At 46.1% G+C, this 27,471-nt stretch overlaps 1 protein-coding gene and 2 long non-coding RNA genes across 10 annotated transcripts in view; 1 reads left to right on the top strand and 2 right to left on the bottom strand.

Moving 5' to 3' along the window:
- Positions 1–27,471, bottom strand: part of TEDC1 (tubulin epsilon and delta complex 1) — a 205,109-nt gene that overhangs the window by 65,730 nt on the left and 111,908 nt on the right. For all 8 annotated transcript variants that reach the window (XR_010590042.1, XR_006174597.2, XM_065555734.1 and 5 more), the window contains one exon: positions 19,032–19,118. Coding sequence is in view for 6 of the 8 variants with exons in the window: in XM_065555734.1 (XP_065411806.1) it covers positions 19,032–19,118 (87 nt within the window). In the remaining 2 variants the exon portion in view is untranslated. The remainder of the gene's footprint in view (positions 1–19,031; positions 19,119–27,471) is intronic.
- On the top strand, positions 2,890–6,719 carry LOC135973247 (uncharacterized). Its single transcript, XR_010590046.1, has 2 exons — positions 2,890–5,559; positions 6,397–6,719. It is a non-coding gene; the product is annotated as an uncharacterized LOC135973247 (long non-coding RNA).
- LOC135973245 (uncharacterized) overlaps positions 25,318–27,471 on the bottom strand; it is a 37,979-nt gene continuing 35,825 nt past the window's right edge. The window contains exons 2-3 of the long non-coding RNA XR_010590044.1: positions 26,785–27,041; positions 25,318–25,831 (exon numbers count right to left, since the gene is read on the bottom strand). This is a non-coding gene — a long non-coding RNA (uncharacterized LOC135973245). The remainder of the gene's footprint in view (positions 25,832–26,784; positions 27,042–27,471) is intronic.

The following is a 27,471-nucleotide window of genomic DNA, read 5'->3' as shown; positions in this document are numbered from 1 at the left end:
CATGTCACTGTTATAGCTGGCATTGCAAGATATTTACATGCCAGATGCACTAAAGATTCATATGTCCCTTCATGCTTCAACCACCATTCCAAAGGACATGCTTCCATGCTGATGATGAGTTCTACTAGATAATGATCCAAAGCAGTGCGGACTGACGCATGTTCATTTTCATCATCTGAGTCAGATGCCACCAGCAGAAGATTGATTTTTTTTTTTTTTTGGTGGTTTGGGTTCTGTAGTTTCCACATCAGCGTGTTGCTCTTTTAAGACTTCTAAAAGCATGTTCCACACCTTGTCCCCCCCAGATTTCGGACGGCACTGCAGATTCTTAAACCTTGAGTCGAGTGTGGTAGCTATTTTTAGAAATCTCAAATCGGTACCTTTTTTGCGTTTTGTCAAATCTGCTGTGAAAGTGTTCTTAAAACAAATGTGCTGGGTCATCATCAGAGACTGCTATCACAAGAAATATATGCAGAGTGCGGGTAAAACACAGCAGGAGACATACAATTCTCCCCCAAGGAGTACAGTCACAAATTTAATTGACGCATTATTTTTTTAACGAGCATAATTAGCATGGAAGCATGTCCTCTGGAATGGTGGCCAAAGCATGAGGGGCATACGAATGGTTAGCATATTTGGCATGTAAATACCTTGCAACGCCAGCTACAAAAGTGCCATGCTAACGTCTGTTCTCACTTTCAGATGACATTGTAAATAAGAAGCAGGCAACAGTATATCCCATCAATGTAAACAACCTTGTTTGTCTTAGTGATTGGCAGAATAAGACGTAGGACTGAGTGGACTTGTAGGCGACAAAGTTTTACACTGTTTTGTTTTTGAGTGCAGTTATGTAACCAAAAAAAAATCTGCATTTGTCAGTAACACTTTCACGATAAAGAGATTGCATTTCAGTACTTGTATGAGGTGAATTGAAAAATAGGATTTCTTTTATCATTTTTACTGCGCATATATTTGTAATAAAAAATAATAATATAAAGTGAGCACTGTGCACTTTGTATTCTGTGTTGTAATTGAAATCAATATTGAAAATGTAGAAAAACATCCAAAATACTGAATACATTTCAATTGGTATTCTATTGTTATAAGTGTGATTAATCGTGATTATTTTAATTACAATTAATTTTTTTTGAGTTAATCACGTGAGTTAACTGCGATTAATTGACAGCCCTAGTTTGTTGTAAAGAAATCACTGATAGCGCAGAACTGAAGCAATCTATCACTTTACTCATTTCTTAATTCTATTCCTTCTTTTCCCTTGACATTCTCCCAGTGTTATCACTCCCAATCTTGGCATTAAAGTCCCCCATTATGAAGAAAACCTCTAGACGGGGTTCATGAAATGTCTGCTTGAAGTTCAGTGTAAAACTCGTTTATGGCACTGTCTTCTGCATACGTTGCACCTGCATATGTTGCAGGTGTTTTACAGTCACAGGACTATCTTTCCCCAGTAGTTTAATGCTCCTTATGTGTGAAAACATGAACCTAATATAAAGGCAACTCTGACCAAAAGCACCCCTGTATTCACACCCTTCACACCATTGTAATAATCTTTGTACAATATATGTCATGAGGTATCATTTGAAAACTAATAACTCACTGGTCAATAACAGCATGGTGAAAAGTATGTAGCAACATTACGTGTAAAGTTATGAAATCCCCCTGTATGATGTAATTAGCACATGTTCAAATACACACAGGCCTGACTCAGCAAAAGTTGTTAAACAGATCTATCCAGGCCGGATTTCCAATTACTCACAGTAGACTCATGCTTAGGGACGCTGGTGTTTTAGGGGTGCCTAAAAATTCAAAGTTTGTTTCTCCTGGCTCCAGCAGGGGGGAGGGGCTGGCTGAGGGGGAGACGGCCCCATGCAGCCCAGCTGAAGCGTTCCTGGCAGCAGGGAAGGCGAAGCAGCCTTCTGTGGCAGGGGAAGAACTCAGAGCAGTCCAATGCAGGAGGCCCTGCTGGGCAAGTGAGTCCTGAGGGAGCCTGGCCTGGGCAGGCCCTGCTCCTGCTCCAGCCTAGCTGATCGTGCCACTCCCGAAGGGCCATGGCGATCCCTGACTAGCGCCGACCACACTGCCGGTTCAGCCCAGCAGACACAGTCATCTCCCAATGGGGCCGGTGAGTCCGGCAGGGGGGCAGAAGGGGGCGGGAGAGTGGGTCTCTAGGGAGGGTTGGGGGGGGGGGCCCTCTGGTCAGTGGGGTAGGTCTGTGTGTGTTGGGGTACTGGGGGGTCTAAACGGGGCACTGGACAGTTGTGGTATTGGGACTGAGTGGTGGGGTGTCTAAAAGTTAGAAGTGGCGGGGTAACCCCATTGCCTGTGGTGGCTCGGCACTCCAGGCTGCCACCAGGCAGCAGGAGCGGAACTCCCGGAGCTCTGAGCCCCTGTGGGCGGGGGGAGAGGGGAGTTGGGGGCCCTCCAGCTGCCCAGCCACCCAGGGGTGCTTAGGGGCTTGCCAGGTGTAAAGCCAGCCCTGGATCTATCATAAACCAAGGCATGTCTGTTTACCTCAATTTACATATATGTAGTAAACATGGTCCTCAAGGCAGCAGGGAGAGCAGTTGGCAGGAGACCAGGCAAATCTGCATTTCAGCAAATACAGGTGAAAAGAAAAAACATGGAGCCTTCTTCGCCACTAGACTCCATGTCACCTTCTTTACTGTTTGAATAAACTTTGTTTTGAGGGGTAGCCCTCAGAAGAATCCACTTCAAAAGTTCACTGAACTATAAAAGAAAGGAACAGAAAACATAAAGAGCTCTCTCTCTCTCTCTCTCTCTCTCTCTCTCGTGCACCTTAGAAGACAAAGGAAGAGGAGGTTACTCACCCTGTGCAGTAACTGACGTTCTTCGAGATGAGTGTCCCTGTGGGTGCTCCACTACAGGTGCTGGTGCGTCCCTGCGCCTTCGCCCGGAGATTTTTACAGCAGTGCTCATAGCGGCCACGCATGCTCAGAATCTGCCCCCCCCGCTGTGACTCTAGGGTAATAGAACGCATGCGTGGCCGGTCTCCTCAGTTCCTTCTCTACCACGGAGGCCCCCCAACTCCGAAGTAGAGGGGAGGAGGGTGGGTAGTGGAGCACCCACAGGGACACTCATCTCGAAGAACGTCAGTTACTGCACAGGGTGAGTAACCTCCTCTTCTTCTTCGAGAGATGTCCCTGTGGGTGCTCCACTACAGGTGACTTAAAAGCAGTGTATCTTAAGGAGGTAGGGACTTCGGATCTGGTAGGAACGCCGTCGAGAGTACCGCCCTGCCCAAGCGTATGTCAGATAAAGGGCCTTGAATAAGGGCATAGTGTTTAGCAAAAGTATGGTCAGATGACCAAGTGGCTGCTTTACAAATGTCAGCCAAGGGGACTTTGCGTAAGAACGCGATGGAGGCAGCCAGAGATCTAGTGGAGTGTGTTCTAATGCCATCTGGAGGTGCAACCCCTTTCATCTGATAGCACAGTCGGATGCACTGGGAGATCCAGTTCGAGAGTCTCTGGGTAGAAATAGGCATGCCCTTGGAGCGCTCTGCAACAGAAACAAAAAGTCTAGAGGAGTTTCTAAAGGGTTTGGTTCTATCCAAATAGAATGACAAGGCTCTGCGAACATCTAGTGTATGCATTGAGGCTTCAAAGGAGTTTGCATGTGGTTTCGGGAAAAAAGTCGGGAGGTGTATGGGTTCATTAATATGGAATGATGAGTGTACCTTCGGAAGAAATTTGGGATGCAATCTGAGGGTAACCTTGTCTTTAAAAAATATCGTATATGGTGGATGAGCCATGAGAGCTGCCATTTCTCCTGCCCGTCTGGCAGAAGTAATTGCCACTAGAAACGCAGTTTTCATGGAGAGGTGTAAAAGGGAGCACGTGGCTAGGGGTTCGAAGGGTTGTTGAGTTAGGGCAGACAGTACCAGATGAAGGTCCCAGGGGGTGGTCGGTTGTTTAATGTCTGGATATAAGGTTTGTAGGCCCTTGAGGAAACGCTTCGTAGTAGCGTGAGCAAAGACAGACATATCATCAATTCTGTCGTGGAAAGTCGTAATAGCAGCTAAATGGACCCTGATGGAGCTGAAAGAAAGGCCGGCTCGCTTAAGGCCCAAGAGATAGTCCAATATAAGCGGAAGAGGTACCGAGGTAGGAGAAAGATGTTTGGCAGAACACCAATGTGTGAATCGTTTCCACTTTTGAAGATAGGTCTTGCGAGTAGATTGCGTTCTGCTATGTAGGAGCACCTCCTGAACTTGTTCGGAGCAATCTAATTCGCGTTGGGAGAACCACGTAGGAACCAGGCCTTGAGGTGAAGCATGGACAGGTTGGGGTGGAGAAAACGACCGTGCTGTTGAGATAGAAGGTTCGGAATAAGCGGCAGGGAGACTGGTGGTTGGATTGACATTCTGGTGAGGAAGGGAAACCATGGTTGTCTGGGCCACGATGGGGCAATGAGGATCACCTTGGCTCGATCCGTTCGTATTTTTATCAGGACCCTGTTGAGAACTGGTATCGGGGGAAACGCATAGAATAGGTTTCGGTGCCATGAGATCATGAATGCGTCCCCCAGGGAACGTTTGCCCAGTCCTGCTCTGGAGCAGAAATTGAGACATTTCTCGTTCTTTGCAGTTGCAAAGAGGTCTATTGTTGGGTAGCCCCAGATGCTGAATACCTCGTGAATGGTTTTGTCGTCTATCTCCCACTCGTGGTCCCATGGGAAGCGTCTGCTCAGTTCGTCCGCTGTGGTGTTCATGATCCCGGGAAGATAAGCAGCTGATACCCGGATGTTGTTCAGAATGCACCAATTCCAGAGCTTCATCGCCTCTGTGCACAGCGAATGGGAACGAGCTCCGCCCTGCCTGTTTACGTAAAACATGCAAGCAATGTTGTCCGTCATTATGCGTACGTGATGATGTTTGATTAGTGGCAGGAAGTGACGGCACGCGTTGCGAATGGCTCGAAGTTCTAGTACATTTATGTGCAGGGAGGTCTCGGTTGGTGACCATAATCCCTGTACTGTGTGATGAGACATATGTGCACCCCACCCTGTCATAGATGCATCGGTGGTCAGAATGCGTGATGGAGCCTGTTGAAGAAACGGGACTCCAGAACAAAGGTTGGAGTGGACGGTCCACCAACGTAGCGAGCCTTTGACTGGAGTAGGCAGGGAGAGAGTCTTGTTTAAAGAATGCATATTCGGTTTGTAAACCGTTGCCAACCACGCTTGGAAGCACCTCATGTGCAGGCGTGCATTCTGGACGACAAAAGTGCACGAGGCCATGTGACCTAGTAGTTGTAGGCAGTCTCGGGCAGTTACCTGAGGGCTGTTGCGAATAGTTGTGGTCAGTTGTTTTATGGAATTGTAGCGATCGGGTGGGAGCGATGCCAGCCCGGTCCGAGAGTCGAGGTCTGCGCCTATGAACTGAAGGTGCTGGGTGGGGCGTAATGTGGATTTGTCTCTGTTTATTTGTAGGCCGAGAGAAAGAAAACACTCGACTGTGAGTCGTGTGAACCGGAGCGCCTCGTCGAATGTTGAAGCTTTGAGGAGGCAATCGTCGAGGTACGGAAATATTATTACCCCTTGTCTCCTGAGGTAAGCAGTGACTACAGCTAGAAGTTTGGAAAAAGCACGGGGGGCTGTAGATAGTCCGAAGGGGAGTACCCTGTATTGGAAATGTGTGGAACCAAGGGTAAACCGGAGGAAACGTCTGTGGGCCGGATGTATAGTGACGTGGAAATAGGCATCTTGTAGGTCGAGGGCAGAAAACCAGTCGCCCTGCTCCAGCGCTGGGATTATGGTATTGAGGGTCACCATCTTGAACTTTTGCTTTTTGATGAATCTGTTGAGCCGCCTGAGATCGAGGATTGGTCGCCATCCCCCATTTTTCTTCTCCGTTAAGAAATAATGGGAGTAAAAACCCTTCCCTCTGTGTTGCTCTGGCACGACTTCTACTGCTCCCAGATGAAGGAGATGTTGCACTTCTTGGAGGAGTAGCTGCTCGTGAGAAGGGTCCCTGAAGAGGGACGGGGAGGGTGGGTGGGTGGGAGGTAAGGAGAGGAACGGGATGACGTATCCAATTGTAACTACCTCTAAGACCCACTTGTCGGAGGTAATCTTCCTCCATTGTTGGAAAAAAGGTCGTAGGCGGTGTCCAAAGATTGGTGTGTCGGCTGAAGTGAGGGCATTGCTTTCTAAACCCTCGACCAAGTTTTCAAATCTGCCTATTAGCTGATGGGGGTTGAGGCGCCCCTGTAGAGTTTGGGCGACGTCGCTGGAATCTTGGTCGTGGACGTTGCGGCTGTTGCTGTTCCTGCGGTCTATGGGAAGGTTGTGTAAATGCGGGATAACGTGGCCGGTGGTATGGTTGGTATCGATATTGTCGTCTCCTTGCCGTAGGTGTCTGGAGACCTAAAGACCGGAGGGTTGTTCTGGAGTCTTTCATTGAATGAAGCACTTCATTCGTGTTAGAAGCAAAAAGTTTGTCACCGTCGAAGGGAAGATCTTCAATCGTGTTCTGAACTTCTCGAGGAAAAAAGGAAGAGGAGAGCCATGAGCCCCGTCGCATGACTATCGCTGTAGCGGTAGATCTTGCCGCTGTGTTGGCTACATCGAGGGCTGCTTGGAGAGCGGTGCGTGAAATGGCTTGGCCCTCAGAAACTATAGCTCTGAACTGTTGTTTTCTTTGTTCTGGAATGTCATCAATAAAGTCCATTAAATTATTATAGTTTTTATGGTCGTATTTCGCCAGGACTGCGGTATAATTAGCTATGCGAAATTGGAGGGTGGAGGATGCATAGACCTTGCGACCAAACAGGTCCAGTCGTTTGCTATCCTTGTTAGGTGGGGCAGAACGAGAATACTGTTGTCTAGCCCTCTGGTTCGCAGCGTCTACTACCAATGAGTTTGGTGCTGGGTGAGTAAAAAGGAATTCAGAGTCCTTTGGAGAAATAAAATACTTCTTATCCGCTTGCTTGCAGGTAGGTAGGCTTGTCGCTGGAGTCTGCCAGATGGACTTAGCAGGTTCTAAAAGGGCTGCGTTAATTGGAAGTGCCACTCTGGAGGAAGAAGGGGGCTGTAGGATGTTCGTTAGCTCATGCTGTTGTTCGGGAACCACTTCCAGGTTAATGTTCAGGGCACTAGCAACTCTCTTAAAGAGGTCCTGGAATTTTGTATATTCATCAGAGGGAGTGGGAGGAAGGGGAAGTAACGCTTCCTCCGGTGCTAACTCCGGGTCTGTTGGACCGGGAGAAGGGCTAGGTTTATCCTGGGAGCGTGGCTGTGTTGCCAGGCGTCTCGTGTCACTAGCGTATGTATTAGGAGACGGCACTGGATCAGTGTTGCGCCTGGTCGAATGGCCACGGGGCATGTGTTCCCGAGGGTATGATGCCCATGGTGTCCAGTATTGCCATGGTGGTGGGTAGGGCATTGATGGTGCCATCCAGGGGTTCATCCCCCAAGGGGCATGGTCCTGAGAGTGGGATGAGGTGGTATTTCCATAGCCCTTAATGCTCTGGGTCCGGGGCTGGGAGTCATGATATGGGGAAAAAACTCCCTGTGGATCTGCTTCCTCCTCACTGGAGGAAAACTGCTCAGATCCTGACTCAGGCATTGCAACAGAATATGCGTTCATGAGCGGAGACTGCAAGGTAGGTGACACTAGAAGATCAGCTGTCTGGGTAAAATGTGTGAAAGCAGCTCCTGCAGGAGATGAAATCTGAGCCGATAGAGGCTGCTGCACAAGAGCATTCCTGCGATCGGGGCTTCTGGCTGTGATCTGAGTGTCAGAATGCCCCGCAGGCGTCGGTGCCGCGGTCGGTGCCGGGCGAGAAAAGTCGAGCTGCCCCGGGTGAGGCGTGCCGTGGAATGTCGGCACCGTCTCATTCGCGGTGCCGAACGGTGCCGTCACTGAGGCAGGCAACTGGAAGCCTGATGCCTCGGCACCGGAGCTTCTCGGCGGCGCTGAAGCCTCCGGCGGCTTTTGCGCTGTTCCGGAGGAGCCTGCCTCATGAAAAGTGCTGAGGCGAGGGATCACAGGCAGAGAGATCGTTGATCTGCCTGGAGAAATTGTATGCCTCCTAGCCTTGCCCGGTGAGGAAAAGTGCCCCTTCTTCGTAGACTTCTTGATCTTTTTTGAGGGGGGGGGGCTGTGTCGGGTAGCGGAGCCGGCTTCAATGCCTGGGTCTGAAACTGACCCGATAGATTTTTGAAGCAGGAGCAGTTTTAGTTTAAGCTCCCTGTCTTTGCGTGCCCTGGAGCTGAGTTTAGAGCAGTGGGCACATTTTTGGGGAATGTGACCTTCCCCCAAACATTTTATACATTTTGAGTGCCCGTCCGATGACGGGATAGCCTCCTTACAAGTAGCACAGCGCTTGAAACCGGTGGAGCCCGGCATAGCCGCGGCTGACAGGAAATTTTTTTTTTTTTTTTTTTTTTTTTTTTTTTTAGGTAAACTGGGTAAGTAACTATTTAACCAGAAAAAACTGACAGAAAAATGGTTTCTAAAGGATAATTAAGGGAATAGTGAAGGATTCTCTAATGAGCCTGCTGAGCTCCGTCTCAGGCCGGGGACGGTTGAGAAGGAACTGAGGAGACCGGCCACGCATGCGTTCTATTACCCTAGAGTCACAGCGGGGGGGGCAGATTCTGAGCATGCGTGGCCGCTATGAGCACTGCTGTAAAAATCTCCGGGCGAAGGCGCAGGGACGCACCAGCACCTGTAGTGGAGCACCCACAGGGACATCTCTCGAAGAAGAACCAGCCCTCTGACTTTGGGGGGGAGATCCTGACCTGAGAACTGGTTAGCCCTTTTGCTGGGAACCCCCCAGAGACCATCGCACATACCTTCCCCCATCCCGAAAACCTGAGGGAGGAGAGGCAGAGGCCAGGTATTGTCCCTGCCCTACCAATGCAGCCTGGCTGCAAGGTAGAAGACTGCTGAGGAAGCCTTGGCTGTGCAGTCATGGAGGCGGGGCATGGACAGACTCTGTTAAGGATATGGGAGGGTGCAACTGGAAAAGTTTGCACACCAGTGCTCTAGGCTGGCCTATCCATCTCTTGCATTGGAGTCACCAAAGAAATGATTTTTTAGGTAGCCTATAATCTGGCCTTCTTAAAAGATGTTCCAAATATGTCCAGCTCTCCTTCTGGACCACTTAGAATCATAGAAGATTAGGGGTGGACGAGACCTCAGGAGATCATCTAGCAACCCCCTGCTCAAAACAGGACCAACCCCAACTAAATCATCCCAGCCAGGGCTTTGCCAAGCCGGGTCTTAAAAACCTCTAAGGATAGAGATTCCACCACATTGGATAATAGGAAAAACTTTTTCACTAGGAGGGTGGTGAAGCACTGGAATGGGTTACCTAGGGAGGTGGTGGAATCTCCTTCCTTAGAGGTTTTTAAGGTCAGGCTTGACAAAGCCCTGACTGGGATGATTTAGTTGGGGATTAGGTCCTGCTTTGAGCAGGGGGTTGGACTAGATGACCTCCTGAGGTCCCTTCCAACCCTGATATTCTATACTCTCCCTAGGTAACCCATTCCAGTGCTTCACCACGCTCCCAGTGAAATAGTGTTTCCTAATATCCAACCTAAAACTCCCCCACTGCAACTTGAGACCACTGCTCCTTGCTCTGTCATCTGCCACCACTGAGAACAGCTGAGCTCCATCCTTTTTGGAACCCCCCTTCAGGTAGTTGAAGGCTACTATCAAATCCCCCCTCACTGTTCTCTTCTGCAGACTAAACAAGCCCAGTTCCCTCAGCCTCTCCTTGTAAATCATGTGCCCCAATCCCTCGATCATTTTCATTGCCCTCCGCTGGACTCTCTCCAATTGGTCCACATCCTTTCTGTAGTGGGGGGCCCAAAGCTGGACGCAATTCTTGTTACTAACATACCTGTAGAAACCCTTCTTGTTACCCTTCACATCTCTTGCTTATTGCAACTCCAGTTGTGTTTTGGCCTTCCTGATTACACCCCTTCCTGTAATGATGCCCGTTCTAGTGCTTCTTTGTTACTTATTTTATCAGTCCCTTTTACTTTGAATATTCTACGCAGACACTTACATTGAAAGCTGTTAAGTTTGTGCTGGTTTGACTTATTTTTCCAGGACTCTACTCCATGTTGGAGGATGTTTAGGACATAGCTTCTAAAGATTTTAAGTTTGGTGTTTTTGCTAATCATATTGGACTTTCATCCTGTGTTAAGTTTTTTAAATACAGCATTTGCTTCACCTATGCTGTCACCAGTATCATGAATTATGCTACCCATATAATTAAATTTATTAACAGTTTTCAAGGCTTCTCCTTCCAAGTATATAAAATCATCAGTAGGTAAATTAATTTTAATAATTTCCATCTTTGATTTAGTGATAATAAGACCGATTTGTTTGGTATGGTCTTTAATTACACAATCACACACTACTATTTTTCCCAAAGATTGGGAGTTCAGTATTTAAATATGGCAAAATTCTAAGCCAGGGCTTTATTTAGTCAAATTTTAAGTAATCTAGACATGCTGATCTATATATAGTTACTTTTTTTTACAGCCCCCCTTCCCAAATTTAACATTTTTTATCAACAGCTCCTCATTTCTCATGGCTAATTATCCATATTCTATAGTCCACCCCACCCCTCATTTTTCATACTAGAATTTTAGAAAGCGTTCAGTAGCAGAGCTATTTTAGAAACCTAATTAATTTAATCTCCCTAACTACTGAATGAGCCTAGTTCCTCTCTAGCATTTTTATACTGATAGATTTGTAACAGCCATTCTTAAACCCTTTGGCAGCATTAACACATTTTGCTGCCCTTTTCTTGCCCCTACAAGCCTTAACTGACACTGCATAGTCTCATTTAATTCCCTCCCCCTTTCTTCATTTCTAGGACAGTTTCATTTCTAGGTTCACGACTTTGAGCAGCCCTGCAAGAGGGTATGTCAATTAAAAAACAATGGCTGGCCCATGCCAGCGGGCTTGGGCTGAAGGGTTATTCAACTGAGGTGTAGACGTTTGGGCTTGACCCCGTGAGGTGGGAGAGTGTCAGAGCTTGGACTGCAGCCCCAGCCCAAATGTCTACACAGCAATTAAATAGCCCTTTAATGCTGAGCCCCATGAGCCAGAGTCAGCTGGCACAGGCCAGCCACAGGTGTCTAATTGCAGTGTAGACATACCCTAAGTGGTCACTTATTCCAAGAATTGTCCATTTCTGAGGAAGTTTAGTCTGTTGCCCCTTGATCATAGTGCTATTTAAAATGCTCCAATCTTCTTCCTCACTAGTGAGTTCTAACACTTCCTCCTCCCATTGCTCCATGCTCACTAACTTGTTTAATTCCTCACAATATACTTTTTTGAACCTAATCCCTTTGGAGGGCTATGTCCTGTAAACCTATTGCTCGCCACGCGTCACTGATACTAAGATTTCCTATTAGTCAGTTCTTCTCTACTAGAACAAAGTGTTTCAAGTTAGCGTCTCTATTTAAAATTTGTATTAAAGCTAATGTTAACAAAATTATATAATACATAGGTTGAGAAACGTACCTCTGGGTATAGTGCTTAGATTATCCACAAATACAAAGTTTGTTTTTAAAAGTCATATGATACATAGACTACATAATCAGCAATAACTCAAATTTCGGTGAATAGATTTAACAATACAGTTTAGATATTAGATATTAGAATCCAAGTACTCCGGTACATCACTCATGAAAAGTTGTACAGAGATTTGATTAAGCAAAATATATCAATGAATGAGGATTGTCCCTCAGTAATTGACAATTAGGTAGGTTGTCCTTTTAGAAAATACAATCCATGAGGAAAGTATTTCAGTTACTTTCCTGACTGCGCTTCTCAAAATTGTGCTCTATAACGATTAGAAAATACACTTGTTTCATTAGAACTACTCCTCCAAATCCTCTTCCCATTCTAAGCCTTCTATTATTATTTTACGACACCCAAGAATGTATTTGATGTCTTATACATGTACAACCTTTGCTTAGACTACACACAAATTTATGTAAATTTCCATTTGTGAAAATCATCACGTTGTATTTCTGTTAGGCCCAGTACAACAATTTAGGATATCCTGCCTAAGTCCTAATCTGGACCCTGCCAAATTCCAGATGTTTCCTCAGAGAACTCTACTGAATTTAGAAGCCAAGGGACATAAGAATTAGTAAGGCATGACAACCAGGCTCGGACTTCTGCTATCAATGTTCTGCAAAGGAAGGACATTCCTCCTTGGACTTGCATGGTTCTCACAGAAAAATCAGGAAGAAAGCAAGCTCAAACATTGATGAAGGTAAACACAGAATGCTAGCTGTCACAGAGAGACTTTAGCACAAGGAATTCTTACAAACTTTTGTCATTACCATTAAAAATGGAAAGAGGCCAACTTCTCTCCTGTCACAGTCCTGTAACTCACAAACTGCTTCCATCTGGTCACAGAACTCAGCCATGCTCACTGTGCTGCAAGGAACTATCAAACCATTTCTCAAAGATCCCTTGCATCAGGACAGACTCTGGGGACACCAAGTTCAGCAAGATGAGCACTGGACCAACACCACCCTACTTCTAAGAATTCATCCCACTCAGACAACAAGATGTTCCTGAAGTCAAAACACAGTCCAGGCCACCACCTGCCACCCTAATGCAGGCCAGTCCTGGGCAATGAAAGGGTTGAAAACATCTAGTATTCCTGATTACAGGGATAGTCAACATCTCCTGTGAAGAAGGGAATCTATCACTCCAGCCAACACTTAAGATACTAACATGCAACCCCAGCAATATCACAAAACACTGCCCACTGTTTTTGAGAAAGCTGTCTGAGAAGCTGGCAAAGAACTGACTTCAACTTCATCTACCAGTTGCCAGCATCCTAGATCCTTCTCAACATTTCAGGCCAGGGCACAAAACCAAGACAACTTGGTGGTTGCTCTGATGGATGACTTCCTCTTGTCATCCAAGATTCTGTAGATGTCCCTCTGGAATATGACACAGCATTATATGCTGGCTGATGGTTCTATCTGGCATGCTGTTTGCATTTGCCCCCTCCAGTTTTCTCAGTGCCTGGCCAAAAACAGCATCTGGACTAAGAGCAGTTGCTGAAAGCTGGACACTGGCAAGACAGAGGTGATACTGATGGGGACAAGACAAAACTTACCTCCTGCACTCCAGTCATTAACTGAGACCACAGTCTCGGTGATGTTCTGGACTCCACATGCTTAGAGCATGCTCGTGAGCTCAATATATAAATCTGCTAATGACTGGTTACATTAGAAAGATAAATAAACCTAAAACGGTAAGTTGAAAGGTGTGAGGGGCTGGGTAAAAACTGTACTAGAGCAAGAGACAAAGAGAATAGAATATATTTTTGTTGAAATGGAGTGTACTCAAGACCTTTCTCATAGGGCTTCTGACTCCATGCTTGGGAGTTGTATGTAAGAGAGGAGTATGACTGCTCAGAGCTCCGGTATGATACTGCAGAAAAACCTGAGTGTCTCTGGATAAAGTTGAGAAGTGGGAGCAACAAGGGTGATGTCGTGGTTGGAGTCTGCTATAGACCACCAGACCAGGGGGATGAGGTGGACGAGGCTTTCTTCTGGCAACTAGCAGAAGTTGCTAGATCGCAGGCCCTGGTTCTCATGGGAGACTTTAATCACCCTGATATCTGCTGGGAGAGCAATACAGCGGTGCACAGGCAATCCAGGAAATTTTTGGAAAGCGTAGGGGACAATTTCCTGGTGCAAGTGCTGGAGGAACCAACTAGGGGCAAAGCTTTTCTTGACCTGCTGCTCACAAACAGGGAAGAACTAGTAGGGGAAGCAAAAGTGGATGGGAACCTGGGAGGCAGTGACCATGAGATGGTCGAGTTCAGGATCCTGACACAAGGAAGAAAGGAGAGCAGCAGAATATGGACCCTGGACTTCAGAAAAGCAGACTTTGACTCCCTCAGGGAACAGATGGGCAGGATCCCCTGGGAGAATAACATGAAGGGCAAAGGGGTCCAGGAGAGCTGGCTGTATTTTAAAGAATCCTTATTGAGGTTGCAGGAACAAACCATCCCGATGTGCAGAAAGAATAGTAAATATGGCAGGCGACCAGCTTGGCTAAACAGTGAAATCCTTGCTGATCTTAAACGCAAAAAAGAGGCTTATAAGAAGTGGAAGATTGGACAAATGACCAGGGAGGAGTATAAAAATATTGCTCAGGCGTGCAGGAGTGAAATCAGGAAGGCCAAATCACACTTGGAGTTGCAGTTAGCAAGAGATGTTAAGAGTAACAAGAAGGGTTTCTTCAGGTATGTTAGCAACAAGAAGAAAATCAAGGAAAGTGTGGGCCCCTTACTGAATGAGGGAGGCAACCTAGTGACCGAGGATGTGGAAAAAGCTAATGTACTCAATGATTTTTTTGCCTCTGTCTTCACGCACAAGGTCAGCTCCCAGATTGCTGCACTGGGCAGTACAGCATGGGGAGAAGGTGACCAGCCCTCTGTGGAGAAAGAAGTGGTTCGGGACTATTTAGAAAAACTGGACGTGCACAAGTCCATGGGGCCGGATGCGCTGCATCCGAGGGTGCTAAAGGAGTTGGCGGGTGAGATTGCAGAGCCATTAGCCATTATTTTTGAAAACTCATGGCGATCGGGGGAGGTCCCAGATGACTGGAAAAAGGCTAATGTAGTGCCCATCTTTAAAAAAGGGAAGAAGGAGGATCCGGGGAACTACAGGCCAGTCAGCCTCACCTCAGTCCCTGGAAAAATTATGGAGCAGGTCCTCAAGGAATCAATTATGAAACATTTAGAGGAAAGGAAAGTGATCAGGAACAGTCAGCATGGATTCACGAAGGGGAAGTCGTGCCTGACTAACCTAATTGCCTTCTATGATGAGATAACTGGCTCTGTGGATGAGGGGAAAGCAGTGGATGTGTTATTTCTTGACTTTAGCAAAGCTTTTGATACTGTCTCCCACAGTATTCTTGTCACCAAATTAAAGAAGTATGGGCTGGATGAATGGACTGTAAGGTGGATAGAAAGCTGGCTAGATCGTCGGGCTCAACGGGTAGTGATCAATGGCTCCATGTCTAGTTGGCAGCCGGTTTCAAGTGGAGTGCCCCAAGGGTCGGTCCTGGGGCCGGTTTTGTTTAATATCTTTATTAATGATCTGGAGGATGGTGTGGACTGCACTCTCAGCAAGTTTGCAGATGACACTAAACTAGGAGGCGTGGTAGATACACTAGAGGGTAGGGATCGGATACAGAGGGACCTAGACAAATTAGAGGATTGGGCAGAAAAAAACCTGATGAGGTTCAACAAGGACAAGTGCAGAGTCCTGCACTTAGGACGGAAGAATCCCATGCACTGCTACAGACTAGGGACCGAATGGCTAAGTAGCAGTTCTGCTGAAAAGGACCTAGGGGTCACAGTGGACGAGAAGCTGGATATGAGTCAACAGTGTGCTCTTGTTGCCAAGAAGGCTAACGGCATTTTGGGCTGTATAAGTAGGGGCATTGCCAGCAGATCGAGGAACGTGATCGTTCCCCTTTATTCGACATTGGTGAGGCCTCATCTGGAATACTGTGTCCAGTTTTGGGCCCCACACTACAAGAAGGATGTAGAAAAATTGGAAAGAGTCCAGCGGAGGGCAACAAAAATGATTAGGGGTCTGGAGCATATGACTTATGAGGAGAGGCTGAGAGAACTAGGATTGTTTAGTCTCCAGAAGAGAAGAATGAGGGGGGATTTGATAGCAGCCTTCAACTACCTGAAGGGGGGTTCCAAAGAGGATGGAGCTCGGCTGTTCTCAGTGGTGGCAGATGACAGAACAAGGAGCAATGGTCTCAAGTTGCGGTGGGGGAAGTCCAGGTTGGATATCAGGAAAAACTATTTCACTAGGAGGGTGGTGAAACACTGGAATGCATTACCTAGGGAGGTGGTGGAGTCTCCTTCCTTGGAGGTTTTTAAGGCCCGGCTTGACAAAGCCCTGGCTGGGATGATTTAGCTGGGAATTGGTCCTGCTTTGAGCAGGGGGTTGGACTAGATGACCTCTTGAGGTCCCTTCCAACTCTGATATTCTATGATTCTATGATTCTATGAGTTCAAGGGTTCTGAAAATAAGATCTTCAAGTTGGCAGATAAGATAAAGCCTGGAGACAAAGAAAGGAAAGAGGAATGTGACAGCCAGAATCCAAGAGACTTGGCTGGTCTAGATGACTGGAGAGCAGAGGCATTCATTGTAAAAATATTAAATAATCTGGGAGTAAGGAAGCAGTTCAGGGAATCTGAACTAAATGTAATTACCATTCCCCACAGTGATCAAAAGAGCTGCAGGTTACTGTCGGAGAAAAACTGAGTTCTCACTCTTTTGTTTAGGTACAGCAAGTCAGAAGCTTTATTAACTCTCACAATTGTGCAGAGGAGAGAGCTAAGCAGATCTCTCTCTGGTAACTAATTACATGCAAGCATTTATACCTTTCATTCACAGAAATAATGAGGGACAGACAGCTGCATTTTGTCTCTTTGACATCTCGTTTCTCAATTGTTTTGACTCCTGCCAATATACAATATTTTCTATACCTTATCTACACAAGGTCTCCTACACCTTATCTATACATACCAGGTCATGATGACTTATTACACAGTTCTTCCTCACCCGCCTCACACATTCCTCGCTTCTATAAATCTCGCGTTATCAGGGTTATCAGGGTTACAGCTAGCTTGACTCTTGCTAACAAAGACTGAGTCTTGCTAACGAAGCCTGACTCTTGCTAACGAAGCCTGACTCTTGCTAAGAACCGTCATGCATTGCAGTTCCCTCCTGTCAGTTCTTTTCTCTGCTTCCACATTACTGTGAGGGAACCATTCAGTCCATCAGCTCAGCACACAGCCACAGTAAAAAGGAGAAATCATAAAAGGAAGGTTACTCACCTGTAACTGGAGTTCTTGGAGATGACCTCTGTACATCCCCAGAGTGGGAATGTCCAGAGATCATCTCAAAGAACTAAAGAGTTATAATAGCAGAAGGACCGAATATAAATCAAGGCAGTGAGACTGTTAGCCTAGCCCTAAGGTAGGTAGACCCCATAGAGATAACAAGTGCAGTTCTGCACACTTCACAGAAAGGGGCTGACAGCACAGATTATACTAGTTGGAACAATGATAAAGAAAGGTTAAGGAATCTGAGTTTATGCTCACTGGCAAAAGATGGTCTCCAAAATATGAAAGGGATTGATACAGTTGATAGAAATATATTTTTATACTGATGATGATTTAAAAAACTAGAGGATGTAATCTAAAAGTTGAGAAAACTATACACAAGAGTAAACAGGAAATCAGATAGAAGTATCCCATGCAAGCGGTGATAAACATATGGGGAAAATTCAGCAGGAAAAGTAGCTGAAGCAAGCAAAGAGACACTTTGGCTTGCTTCTTAAGGGGAAAATGGAGGGGTCAAATGAAAACCACAGTAGCGTGGAATTAAGAAACATAGAAGCACTTGTTTTCTGAACCAGACAACCTTTTTCTAATGCAAAAAGTTCTTATGATAATTCTGCTAGATAGTTACAACATGGGTCAAAATACATCTTATCTGGGTTCTTTAGTATGTTCTACAGCATTCAAGAACAACAAAAACAGAAAGGAAAGAAAACAGAAATTGATCCCACAGAGAGAAAATACACATTTACAATTAGGAATTATAGTGTGTTAGATTCTCAAATAATGATGTACTATTTGGCCAGTATTTATTCAGGACCTCATCCAGAGAGGTGCAGAGCCCATCCTATGATGTTCACAGTACCCTCCACAACCAGCTCAGCGCCTCACAGCAGCAGGCCCCTGGTGAGTAGATCAAAACTCCATAGCAACTGCAGTTACAATTTGCCTGATCTGAACACTTGTTTGTATGATTCTGGATCTGTGCCCACCCTAATGCTGATACTTTTCAGAGCAGCACAATAATAGAGATAAATAAAGCACCAGCTATTATAGAAACAATCACCTTTGCTGACAACACACACATGCTAGTGGGTTTTTAAATATTTTTCAAGACAGGTTATATGATTTTCTACTCCTTTATTTTGCTCTCTGTATAGAACAAGGTACACTGGCAATTAATGGTCCTGCTTCTACAAATTCTGTAAACTCATTTTGTTAAATTGCTGTTTTTTAAGAATTACTTTCAGCAGCTGTAAATTGGTGAAAGTTTAATACAGAAGTGAGATGTATAGAAGTCATAAGATGCATAGAGGGCTTATTGATTTTCTTATGATCATTCAACACAGTTCAAGGGGAAATCTGCAATTTCAACACACTGTCTGGCTGGAAAAATGAAGTTGTTTGAAATTTCAACTGCTTACAAATTTAGTTGTCTTTGAGTCTGTAATAAAACTTAAAGTTCCTCTTCTGACTAGCCATTTAATTTATAACAAAATGTGTGATTGCTATGTTTTCTTAAACATAAAAGATCAGGCATTTCCATTTGTGATAATTGTAGATGCCTGAATTCAGCTTTTCTTCCCTCCAGTTTCTTAACTTGTCTGAGTAAGTCCAGGGGCGGCTCTAGCTTTTTTGCCGCCCCAAGCATGGCAGGCAGGCTGCCTTCGGCGGCTTGCCTGTGGGAGGTCCGCCAGTCCCGTGGCTTCGGCGTACCCGCCGCCAAATTGCTGCTGAAGCCGCGGACTTCCCGCAGACATGCCACCGAAGGCTGCCTGACTGCCACCCTCGCAGGGACCGGCAGGGTGCCCCCCATGGCTTGCCGCCCCAGGCACGTGCTTGGAGCGGCCGCTGAGTAAGTCATACAACAGAGGCTAGAATGATGATTTTTTTTGCGGATACAGACTAACACGGCTGCTACTCTGAAACCTAGAATGATGAGGGAGATCTAAGAATATGTCCTTTAATTTAACTGGCCTCATCTTCAAAAGGAAGTTGTATAGGTTGTTGACATTCACTTTTCCAAATATATGGGAAGGATGTTTGAGGAGCAGCCAGTTGTTTGTTAGATGTAAGAAAACTGCACCCTTAATATTTAGTTTGATTCATTACCATCCAGTGCCAATAAACTGGTTCCAGTCGTTTCCATTCCAGAAAGGCTTCTAATCGAGAGGTTTCAGACTCCAGTGACTGCAACAACTGGGGAGGGGGGAAAAAAGAAAAGAAAATCAAGTCCCATTTAGTCATCTGTGCAATATATAAGGTGCAATTTTTAAAGCCTGTTTGGTCTGAATAATGAAGGCTACCCAATCACATACCAGGTTCCACTTCTTATGTAGTATACATTCATCATAGTCACCTTATAGATTGACATTTACAGGTAGAACATTGGTTTGCTAAAGATATAAGGATTTAGAATATATATAAACTTGTCTGAATGTATACATCCCACCCTACTCTAACTGCAAACAGGAATGCTTCTTCCAGAAGGCAATGGGGTACACAGTGAGGAACAGAGTCCTGGGTATCCAATACTCCAGCAATTTCTTCCTTCTGACCATATGCTGCTATGACTGGGGCTTGCACTATACATTATTTAGTGGGAAGCAATGTAAATCCCAGCTATGCAAATATGGCGTGGAACTGAAGAAAAGCTTTTCCTCACATCTATAATGCATTCCAGTCCCCAGCCATACAATAACCATAATACCCATATACACATTCGTGGCTTCACATGTCAGTTTGAAGGGATCAAGACAATACAACTCATATATAAAAAGGTCTTTACTCATGTAGATCCTGAAACCTCATGTGCTTCTTAGATACCAAAATTAACAACACAGCTCAGCCACACTCCACACACTGCTGCTAAAGTGGTCGCTCCCACATTTGGATCAAACCATGTCCCCCACTATTCTTTGAGTCTGGCCAACATACCAAGTTTCAATCCCTTCTCTTCTCTTTGAGGTCATGTACAGCCGTGTCCCAGCCAACATCTAGAACCTGATCTCCTATTGCAACCCCTCCAACTCCACCATTCTAGAAACCATGTCAACACTGACATCCAGTTATTTCTACTTCTCCCATCTCTGTGCCTTTTTCCACACTGCTCCTATGCACAGAATGACCTTAGAATCTCAGGATGCCAAGCCCATCTCTCTGCTCCTTATCCAAATCATTTAGAAACATTCACTTATCCTGCAGTGTCCACAAATAGTAACTGACAAGGAGGAATTCTTTCTGAAATGTTATGTATAGCCAGATCATCTCCCTCACTGCTCCTCTTGCACAAGGAGCTCCTCTACCATAGTTCCTATTTGTAGGCAATGCAAGAAATGAGGGTTTTTACAAATGATTTTTAAATTGTGTATACCTAGAGGGGGAGAAAATAAATATCACCAGATTCTTCCCCCCGTTTCAGATTGTATATGTATATAATGGCCTCCATTTTCAAAAGGGGAAACCTAACCTGAGTCAGTTTAGAGAGGAGTGGAAATTACCGTGCACCTTCCCTCAGGCTACTATGGCAGCTCAAGCTGGGCACACAAAATTAACAGTCCCTTTGGAAAATTAAGATGAATATATAAAGTTGGAGACAGAGATCCCAAGAATGGCTAGTTATACAGCAGTACAATAAAGAGATTCTAAAAACTCTTCTAGCCAGAACAAGATTGATGGGAAAACAGGAGATAAACAGAAGATAAGTAAATTATGTGCAAGTGCCAAAGTCACTCACCAGCTTTGTGATTAAAAAAAGGCATCGGGGTAAAGGCCATTATTCAAAATGAATGAGTCCATGCCACTATGGCATCGCAGGCAAGTTTTTGAAGAACTCCAAAAGCATTTTTCTGTCATGATTTCAAAGATGAAGATCAAGACTGGAGCTCTAATTCAATCTACTTACTGCTGACATAAGTGTTTTCAGCCAGCTTTGTGGCTTTTACTTTGTACTGCAACGGCTACGAGAACTCAAAAACAGGAGTTATTTGCTTTGCTATTTTACCCCTAAGAAATAATCTGAAGCTGATACAATGAGGGGAGGAAAGGTACTATGTTAAAATAATTGCTACAAATTACTGAATGCTAGATCTAAAACACGTTACACACTGTTCATGCAAACAACACAGGCTGATGTGTACTTCTTTACTGTTGTCAGTGACTGCCAGTTACAGGATTAGCAGGGATGTTAAAGGTGACCTGCAAAGAGGGAGGGAGGAGGAGAATTGGACTTCTGCCCCTTTTGCTGCAGTATGACAGCTAAAGAGGGGCTGAAGGTTGGGGGGGCGGGGATCTTTGTTCATTTGGGTTTTTCTTTTTGTTAAAAAAAACTTAGAAATATCACACGACAGCTTTGATCTTTCCTAGTTTGGCTGAAGGAACTATGGATATTTCAGAAGATGTATGTTATTAGCTCTCACACCTTAACAAGAGCATTGAGCCTTCATCAAAAGCTTTCTTTCTCCAACATGTTAGTCAGTGGAACTAAATATGGGTTAAGTAAAAACAAAGCAACTTAATCAGTCTGGCTACTAACCTCTTCCCCTCCCCATTGCTCAGCTGTCACACACTTAGCTTGTGTGCTTTCATTTCCCCCAGTTCTCCCCGTAATCCTACAGTCTTCAGGTCTGGTTAGGACTTGAAATTGTAATGTAAAGAACAAGCAGTATTTTTTAAAAAAATATTCCATTAGTCATGTGACGTAAGAAACTACAAAAGCGACTGCTTTTCTCATGCTCTTGTTTTAACTGGTTTTATTCAACTCAATTAGCACATGGGAAGCATTCATTTAATTCACCACAGGTCAGAGACAACTGTTCAATTTTCACCGATGCGCTGCAACATTTGAAATGTCTGTAACACCCACCAACTCTGTGCTAGACGGCTTATGCCATAAATCAGTAATGGGATGATTACAGAGCTAATCCTAGGGGGATGGTATTCAAACCCACTGGGACATTCAGTGACAGGCGACTGGCAGCGTCCAAGATGTTAGTTTCCATCCCTTGAGATGGTTGTCACTATTTCTGGGTGGCAGGATTCTGTTATCCTTTTCACAGCTCTTGCAGGTTTATGAAGTTATTGCAGCACAGAGACTAGAGGGAAGCATAATATAAGTGCATCCGAAGAAGTGGGCTGTAGTCCACGAAAGCTTATGCTCTAATAAATGTGTTAGTCTCTAAGGTGCCACAAGTACTCCTGTTCTTCTTTTTGCGGATACAGACTAACACGGCTGCTACTCTGAAACCTGTCATAATATAAGTGGAATCTCTAAGGTGGAATCTCCATCCTTAGAAGTTTTCAAGGCCAGGCTTGACAAAGCCCTGGCTGGGATGATTTAGTTGGGGTTGGTCCTGCTTTGAGCAGGGGGTTGGACTAGATGACCTCCTGAGGTCTCTTCCAACCCTAATCTTCTATGATAAGCTAATATTCTACAGATATCGTTCACATCTTATTGCAAAAACAAACAAACAAAAGCTAGTCTGTTTCCAAAAAGGTGTCTTCTGGATACAAGGTGCCACTAAGCCAGACTCATGGGCTCTCTCCTGGTGCCCTAACAGGCAGAGGCTTTCAGTCATACATACCTGCCCTCAGCAGGCAAAGACCTCCCTGTGATGGGATGTGCACCCCACACCAGCCCTGATAGTGTTCATGAGGGTCTGAGAGGCCAATTAAGTTACCTGGCATTACCTGAGGGTATGTCTACACTATAAACATAAGTCAACCTATATTAGGTCGACTTATAGCCACCACAGTAATTACTGTGGAGGTGCATGTCCACACTACCCTCCTTCTGTCAGTGGTGCGCATCCTCACCAGAAGCACTTCCACTGACCTAAGAGGGGCAGTCTGGGGAGCTGAGAGCCCGGTGTCTCAGCTCCGCTGGCAGCTGTCTGCCCCACAGGCTCTTGGGATCTGGCAGGCTGCCACTCCCCCCTCCCGCATTCCCCACTGGGAGCTGGGGGAAGCCACTTCTCACCCCTGGAAAGTGGGGCCAGCTGCCCCAGCTTCTTGGCCACCCACCCACCCCCACTGGGAGCTGGGCAGCCTTTTCAATTTCACAGCTTAGTCCAAAGCCACGGGGCTAGCTCCCAGCTAGGAGCAGGATCCAGCCGCCCTGCTCTCCAGAGGAGCAGGGGGAGGTGAGCTCTAGCTGCCCAGCTTTCTTGTCAATTTCACGGCTCCTGCCAAGTTATCAGAAGAGAGATTGTCGGAGAGCAAGCTGAGAGTAGAAGGGGGCACCCGACGCCACGAGATCTACTTTCCAGATCTAGACATGAGGCGATGCACTACTGTTGAGTGCGAACCCTGTTACCCTGTCATATCAACCAAATTTTCAAGGCCTCCCTCCCCCAGCTCTAATGTCCATCTCTCTCCAAACAGCATTTTGTATCTTCAAAGCCATTTGCCACCATTAAGTAATTAATGCTAACCACATCCATTTGAGGACGGGATATTCAAGAATCTCTTATCCTCATTTTGCAGATGGGGAAACTAAAGCCTAGATATGCTGTTGCTTTGCATCTTTCAAGAAGATGCAACTTTCTTCTTACTGCCCCCAACACAGATTAGGTTATGGTTTAATGTGTGATGAGCAATCTAGTCCTCTACTCCCCAAAGCAAGTGATCTATTTAGGGTATGTCTACACTACGGGATTAATCCGAATTTATATAATTCGAATTTGGAAAACAGGTTGTATAAATTCGATTGTATGCAACCACACTAAGCACATTAATTCGGCGGTGTGCGTCCATGTACGGGGGCTAGCGTTGATTTCCGGAGCGTTGCACTGTGGGTAGCTATCCCATAGCTATCCCATAGTTCCCGCAGTCTCCTCCGCCCATTGGAATTCTGGGTTGAGATCCCAATGCCTGATGGGGCTAAAAACATTGTCACGGGTGGTTCTGGATATATCCTCCCCCCTCTCCAGGAAGCAACGGCAAACAACCGTTTTGCGCCTTTTTCCTGGGTGAACAGTGCAAACGCCATACCACGGCAAGCATGGAGCCCACTCAGCTCAAGACAGCAGTCATGAACATTGTAAATACCTCGCGCCTTATCGTGCAGTTTATGCTGAACCAGAACCTGGAAAACCAGGCCGCGAGGAGCAGGCTATGGCAGCGCGGTGAGGAGAGTGATGAGGATATGGACATGGAATTCTATCAAACCGCGGGACCTGGTGCTTTGGAGATCATGCTGTTAATGGGGCAGGTTATAGCCGTGGAATGCCGATTCTTGGCCCGGGAAACAAGCACAGACTGGTGGGAACGCATAGTGTTGCAGGTGTGGGACAATTCCCAGTGGCTGCGAAACTTTCGCATGCGTAAGGGCACTTTCTTGGAACTTTGTGACTTGCTTTCCCCTGCCCTGAAGCGCCAGAATACCAAGATGAGAGCAGCCCTCAGAGCTGAGAAGCGAGTGGCAATAGCCCTGTGGAAGCTTGCAATGCCAGACAGCTACCGGTCAGTCGGGAATCAATTTGGAGTGGGCAAATCTACTGTGGGGGCTGCTGTGATGCAAGTAGCCAAAGCAATCACTGAGGTGCTGCTACGAAAGCTAGTGACTCTGGGAAATGTGCAGATCATAGTGGATGGCTTTGCCGCAATGGGATTCCCTAACTGTGGTGGGGTGATAGATGGAACCCACATCCCTATCTTGGCACTGGAGCACCAGGGTACCCAGTACATAAACCGCAAGGGGTACTTTTCAATGGTGCTGCAATCACTTGTGGATCACAAGGGACGTTTCACCAACATCAACGTGGGCTGGCTGGGAAGGGTTCATGATGCTCGTGTCTTCAGGAACACTACTCTGTTTAAAGGGCTGCAGCAAGGGACTTACTTCCCGGACCAGAAAATAACCGTTGGGGATATTGAAATGCTAATAGTTATTCTTGGGGACCCAGCCAAGGGGTCATGAAGCCATACACAGGCAGCCTGGACAGGAGTCAGGAGCTGTTTAACTACAGGCTGAGCAAGTGCAGAATGGTGGTAGAATGTGCATTTGACCGTTTAAAAGGTCACTGGAGAGCGCTATTGACTCGCTCTGACCTCAGCCAAAGAAATCTCCCCATTGTTATTTCTGCTTGCTGTGTGCTCCACAATCTATGTGAAAGTAAGGGGGAGACCTTTATGGCAGGGTGGGAGGCTGAGGCAAATCGCCTGGCTGCTGATTACGCGCAGCCAGACACCAGGGCGATTAGAAGAGCACACCAGGAAGCCCTGTGCATCAGAGAGGCTTTGAAAACCAGTTTCATGACTGGCCAGGCTACAGTGTGAAATTTCTGTTTGTTTCTCCTTCATGAAAACCCGCCCCCTTTATTGACTCATTCATTCTCTGTAAGGAACCCACCCTCCCCATTCCCCCAGCTTTCTTTCAAAGGAAATAAAGTCACTATCATTTAAAAATCATGTATTCTTTATTAACTGATTATAAACATAGGGAGAGAACCAACAAGGTAATCTGGGTGAGGTTTGGGAGGAGGATAGGAGGGAAGTAAAAGGCCACTGAACAAATTCAATGTAATGACAGCCTTTTGGTTGGGCTGTCCACTGGGGTGGAGTGGGAAGGTGCATGGAGCCGAGCCCCGCCCCCCCCCCCCCCCCCCCGCGTTCTTACACGTCTGGGTGAGGAGGATATGAAACATGGTGAGGGAGCATGTCCGTTTGCTCACGCAGCAGCCCCAGCATTGCAGCCTGCCACCTCTCATCTCGAGCGTCCCTCAGGACCTCGCGTTCACTGGCATCTTTCCTAAATTTAGATACAGTGTCCTTCCACTCATTCAAATGAGCTCTTTCATTGTGGGTGCATTCCATTATTTCAGTGAACATGTCGTCTCGTGTCCTCTTTCTACGCCGCCTTATCTGAGATAGCCTTCGGGACGGAGGAGGGAGGCTTGAAAAATTTGCAGCTGCTGGAGGGAGGGTTGAAAAAAAGGAGTGAAGTTTTTAAAATGATACATTTTACAGAACAATGCTTATACTCTTTCACGGTGAAAAACACTATTCACATTACATAGCACATGTGATTTCAGTACAAGGTCGCAATTTCCATCTTAATATTGAGTGCCTGTGGCTTTGGTGTTAGAGATCACAGACGCAGGTCCGGGCAATAGAATTCAGCTTGCATGCAGCCATAGTAAGCCATTGTCTTTCGGCTTCTGTGCCCTCCTTTCCCACATACCAAGCAAAGCCCGTTGACTGCTGCGGTTTTCCTGTTAACCTTCAGCAGCAGAAAACAAACTAACCACCCCCACATCCAATTCTCTGGGATGATCGCTTTATCCCTCCCCCGACCGCGTGGCAGGTATCAGGGAAGATCCCTGCTAGCCAAACGCAAAAAGCTCAGGGCCAATTCCCCCCCTTGCGCTTGGCTAACTGCAGGGAAGGATTTCTTTTCAGCCACAGGCAAACAGCCCAGTAGGAACGGCCACCTCTGTCCCCTTAATTAAGTTCCCGTATTTCAACCAGGTTACCACGAGCGATATCACTCTCCTGAGAATTACACAGCAAGATAAAGAACGTATGTTGCTTGAATGCCAGCAAACACCGGGACCATACGCTGCCAGGCTTTGTCAGGCAATGATACCAGATTACTTGCTGCAAGCATGGCGTGGTCAAGTGTCCTACCATGGAGGACGGAATAAGGCTGCACTGCCCAGAAACCTTGTGGCAAGGCTTTTGGAGTACCTCCAGGAGAGCTTCATGGAGATGTCCCTGGAGGATTTCCGCTCCATCCCCAGACACGTTAACAGACTTTTCCAGTAGCTGTACTGGCCGCAAATGCATCCCAAGTCCTCAGGGCAAAGTAATCATTAAAAAACGCTTGCTTTTAAAACAAGTTTTATATTTTAAAAGGTAAATTCACCTGAGGTCCCTTCCATGGGGTCATTGTCTTGGATACTGGCTTGTGAGGGTTTGGAGGGTACTTCAGTCAGGCTGAGAAAAAGATCCTGGCTGTTGGGGAGAATGGAGTGCTGGGTGCTCTCTGCAAGCTTGTCCTCCTCCTCCTCCTCCTCTTCCCCATCCGCAGAATCCTCAGGTGTAGCTGATGAGACTATCCCCGACCCGGAATCCACGGTCAGAGGTGGGGTAGTGGTGGCTTATCAATAACTTCTCTAAGCCCTTGTTTAAAAAAAAAATCTATCACTTGTACAAATGACTTGTCATGCAATAGAATCATAGAAGTTATGGGTGTGACAGGTTGGATCACAGAAACCCCCTTGGGAGCTGCCACCTGATGTGCCGAGACTACCTCTGCTCCTGTTTTCCCTGCCAGCTCAGGACTCCAGCACCCTTTCTTGCTGAGCCAGACTCTCCTGTCTGCTCCAACAAAGACCTAGGGACTGTATTACTTGCCCCAAAACTGCATGTTTACCTGAAAACAGCTCTCAGAAGTGTGCTTGTCTTTAGCACTCAGATGCCCAATTCCCAATGGGGTCTAAACCCAAATAAATCCGTTTTACCCTGTATAAAGCTTATGCAGGGTAAACTCAAATTGTTCGCCCTCTATAACACTGATAGAGAGATATGCACAGTTGTTTGCTCCCCCAGG

Source organism: Chrysemys picta, chromosome 8 (assembly GCF_011386835.1).
Source record: "Chrysemys picta bellii isolate R12L10 chromosome 8, ASM1138683v2, whole genome shotgun sequence".
NCBI lineage: Eukaryota > Metazoa > Chordata > Testudines > Emydidae > Chrysemys > Chrysemys picta.
This window is presented reverse-complemented; position numbering and strand designations above follow the sequence as displayed.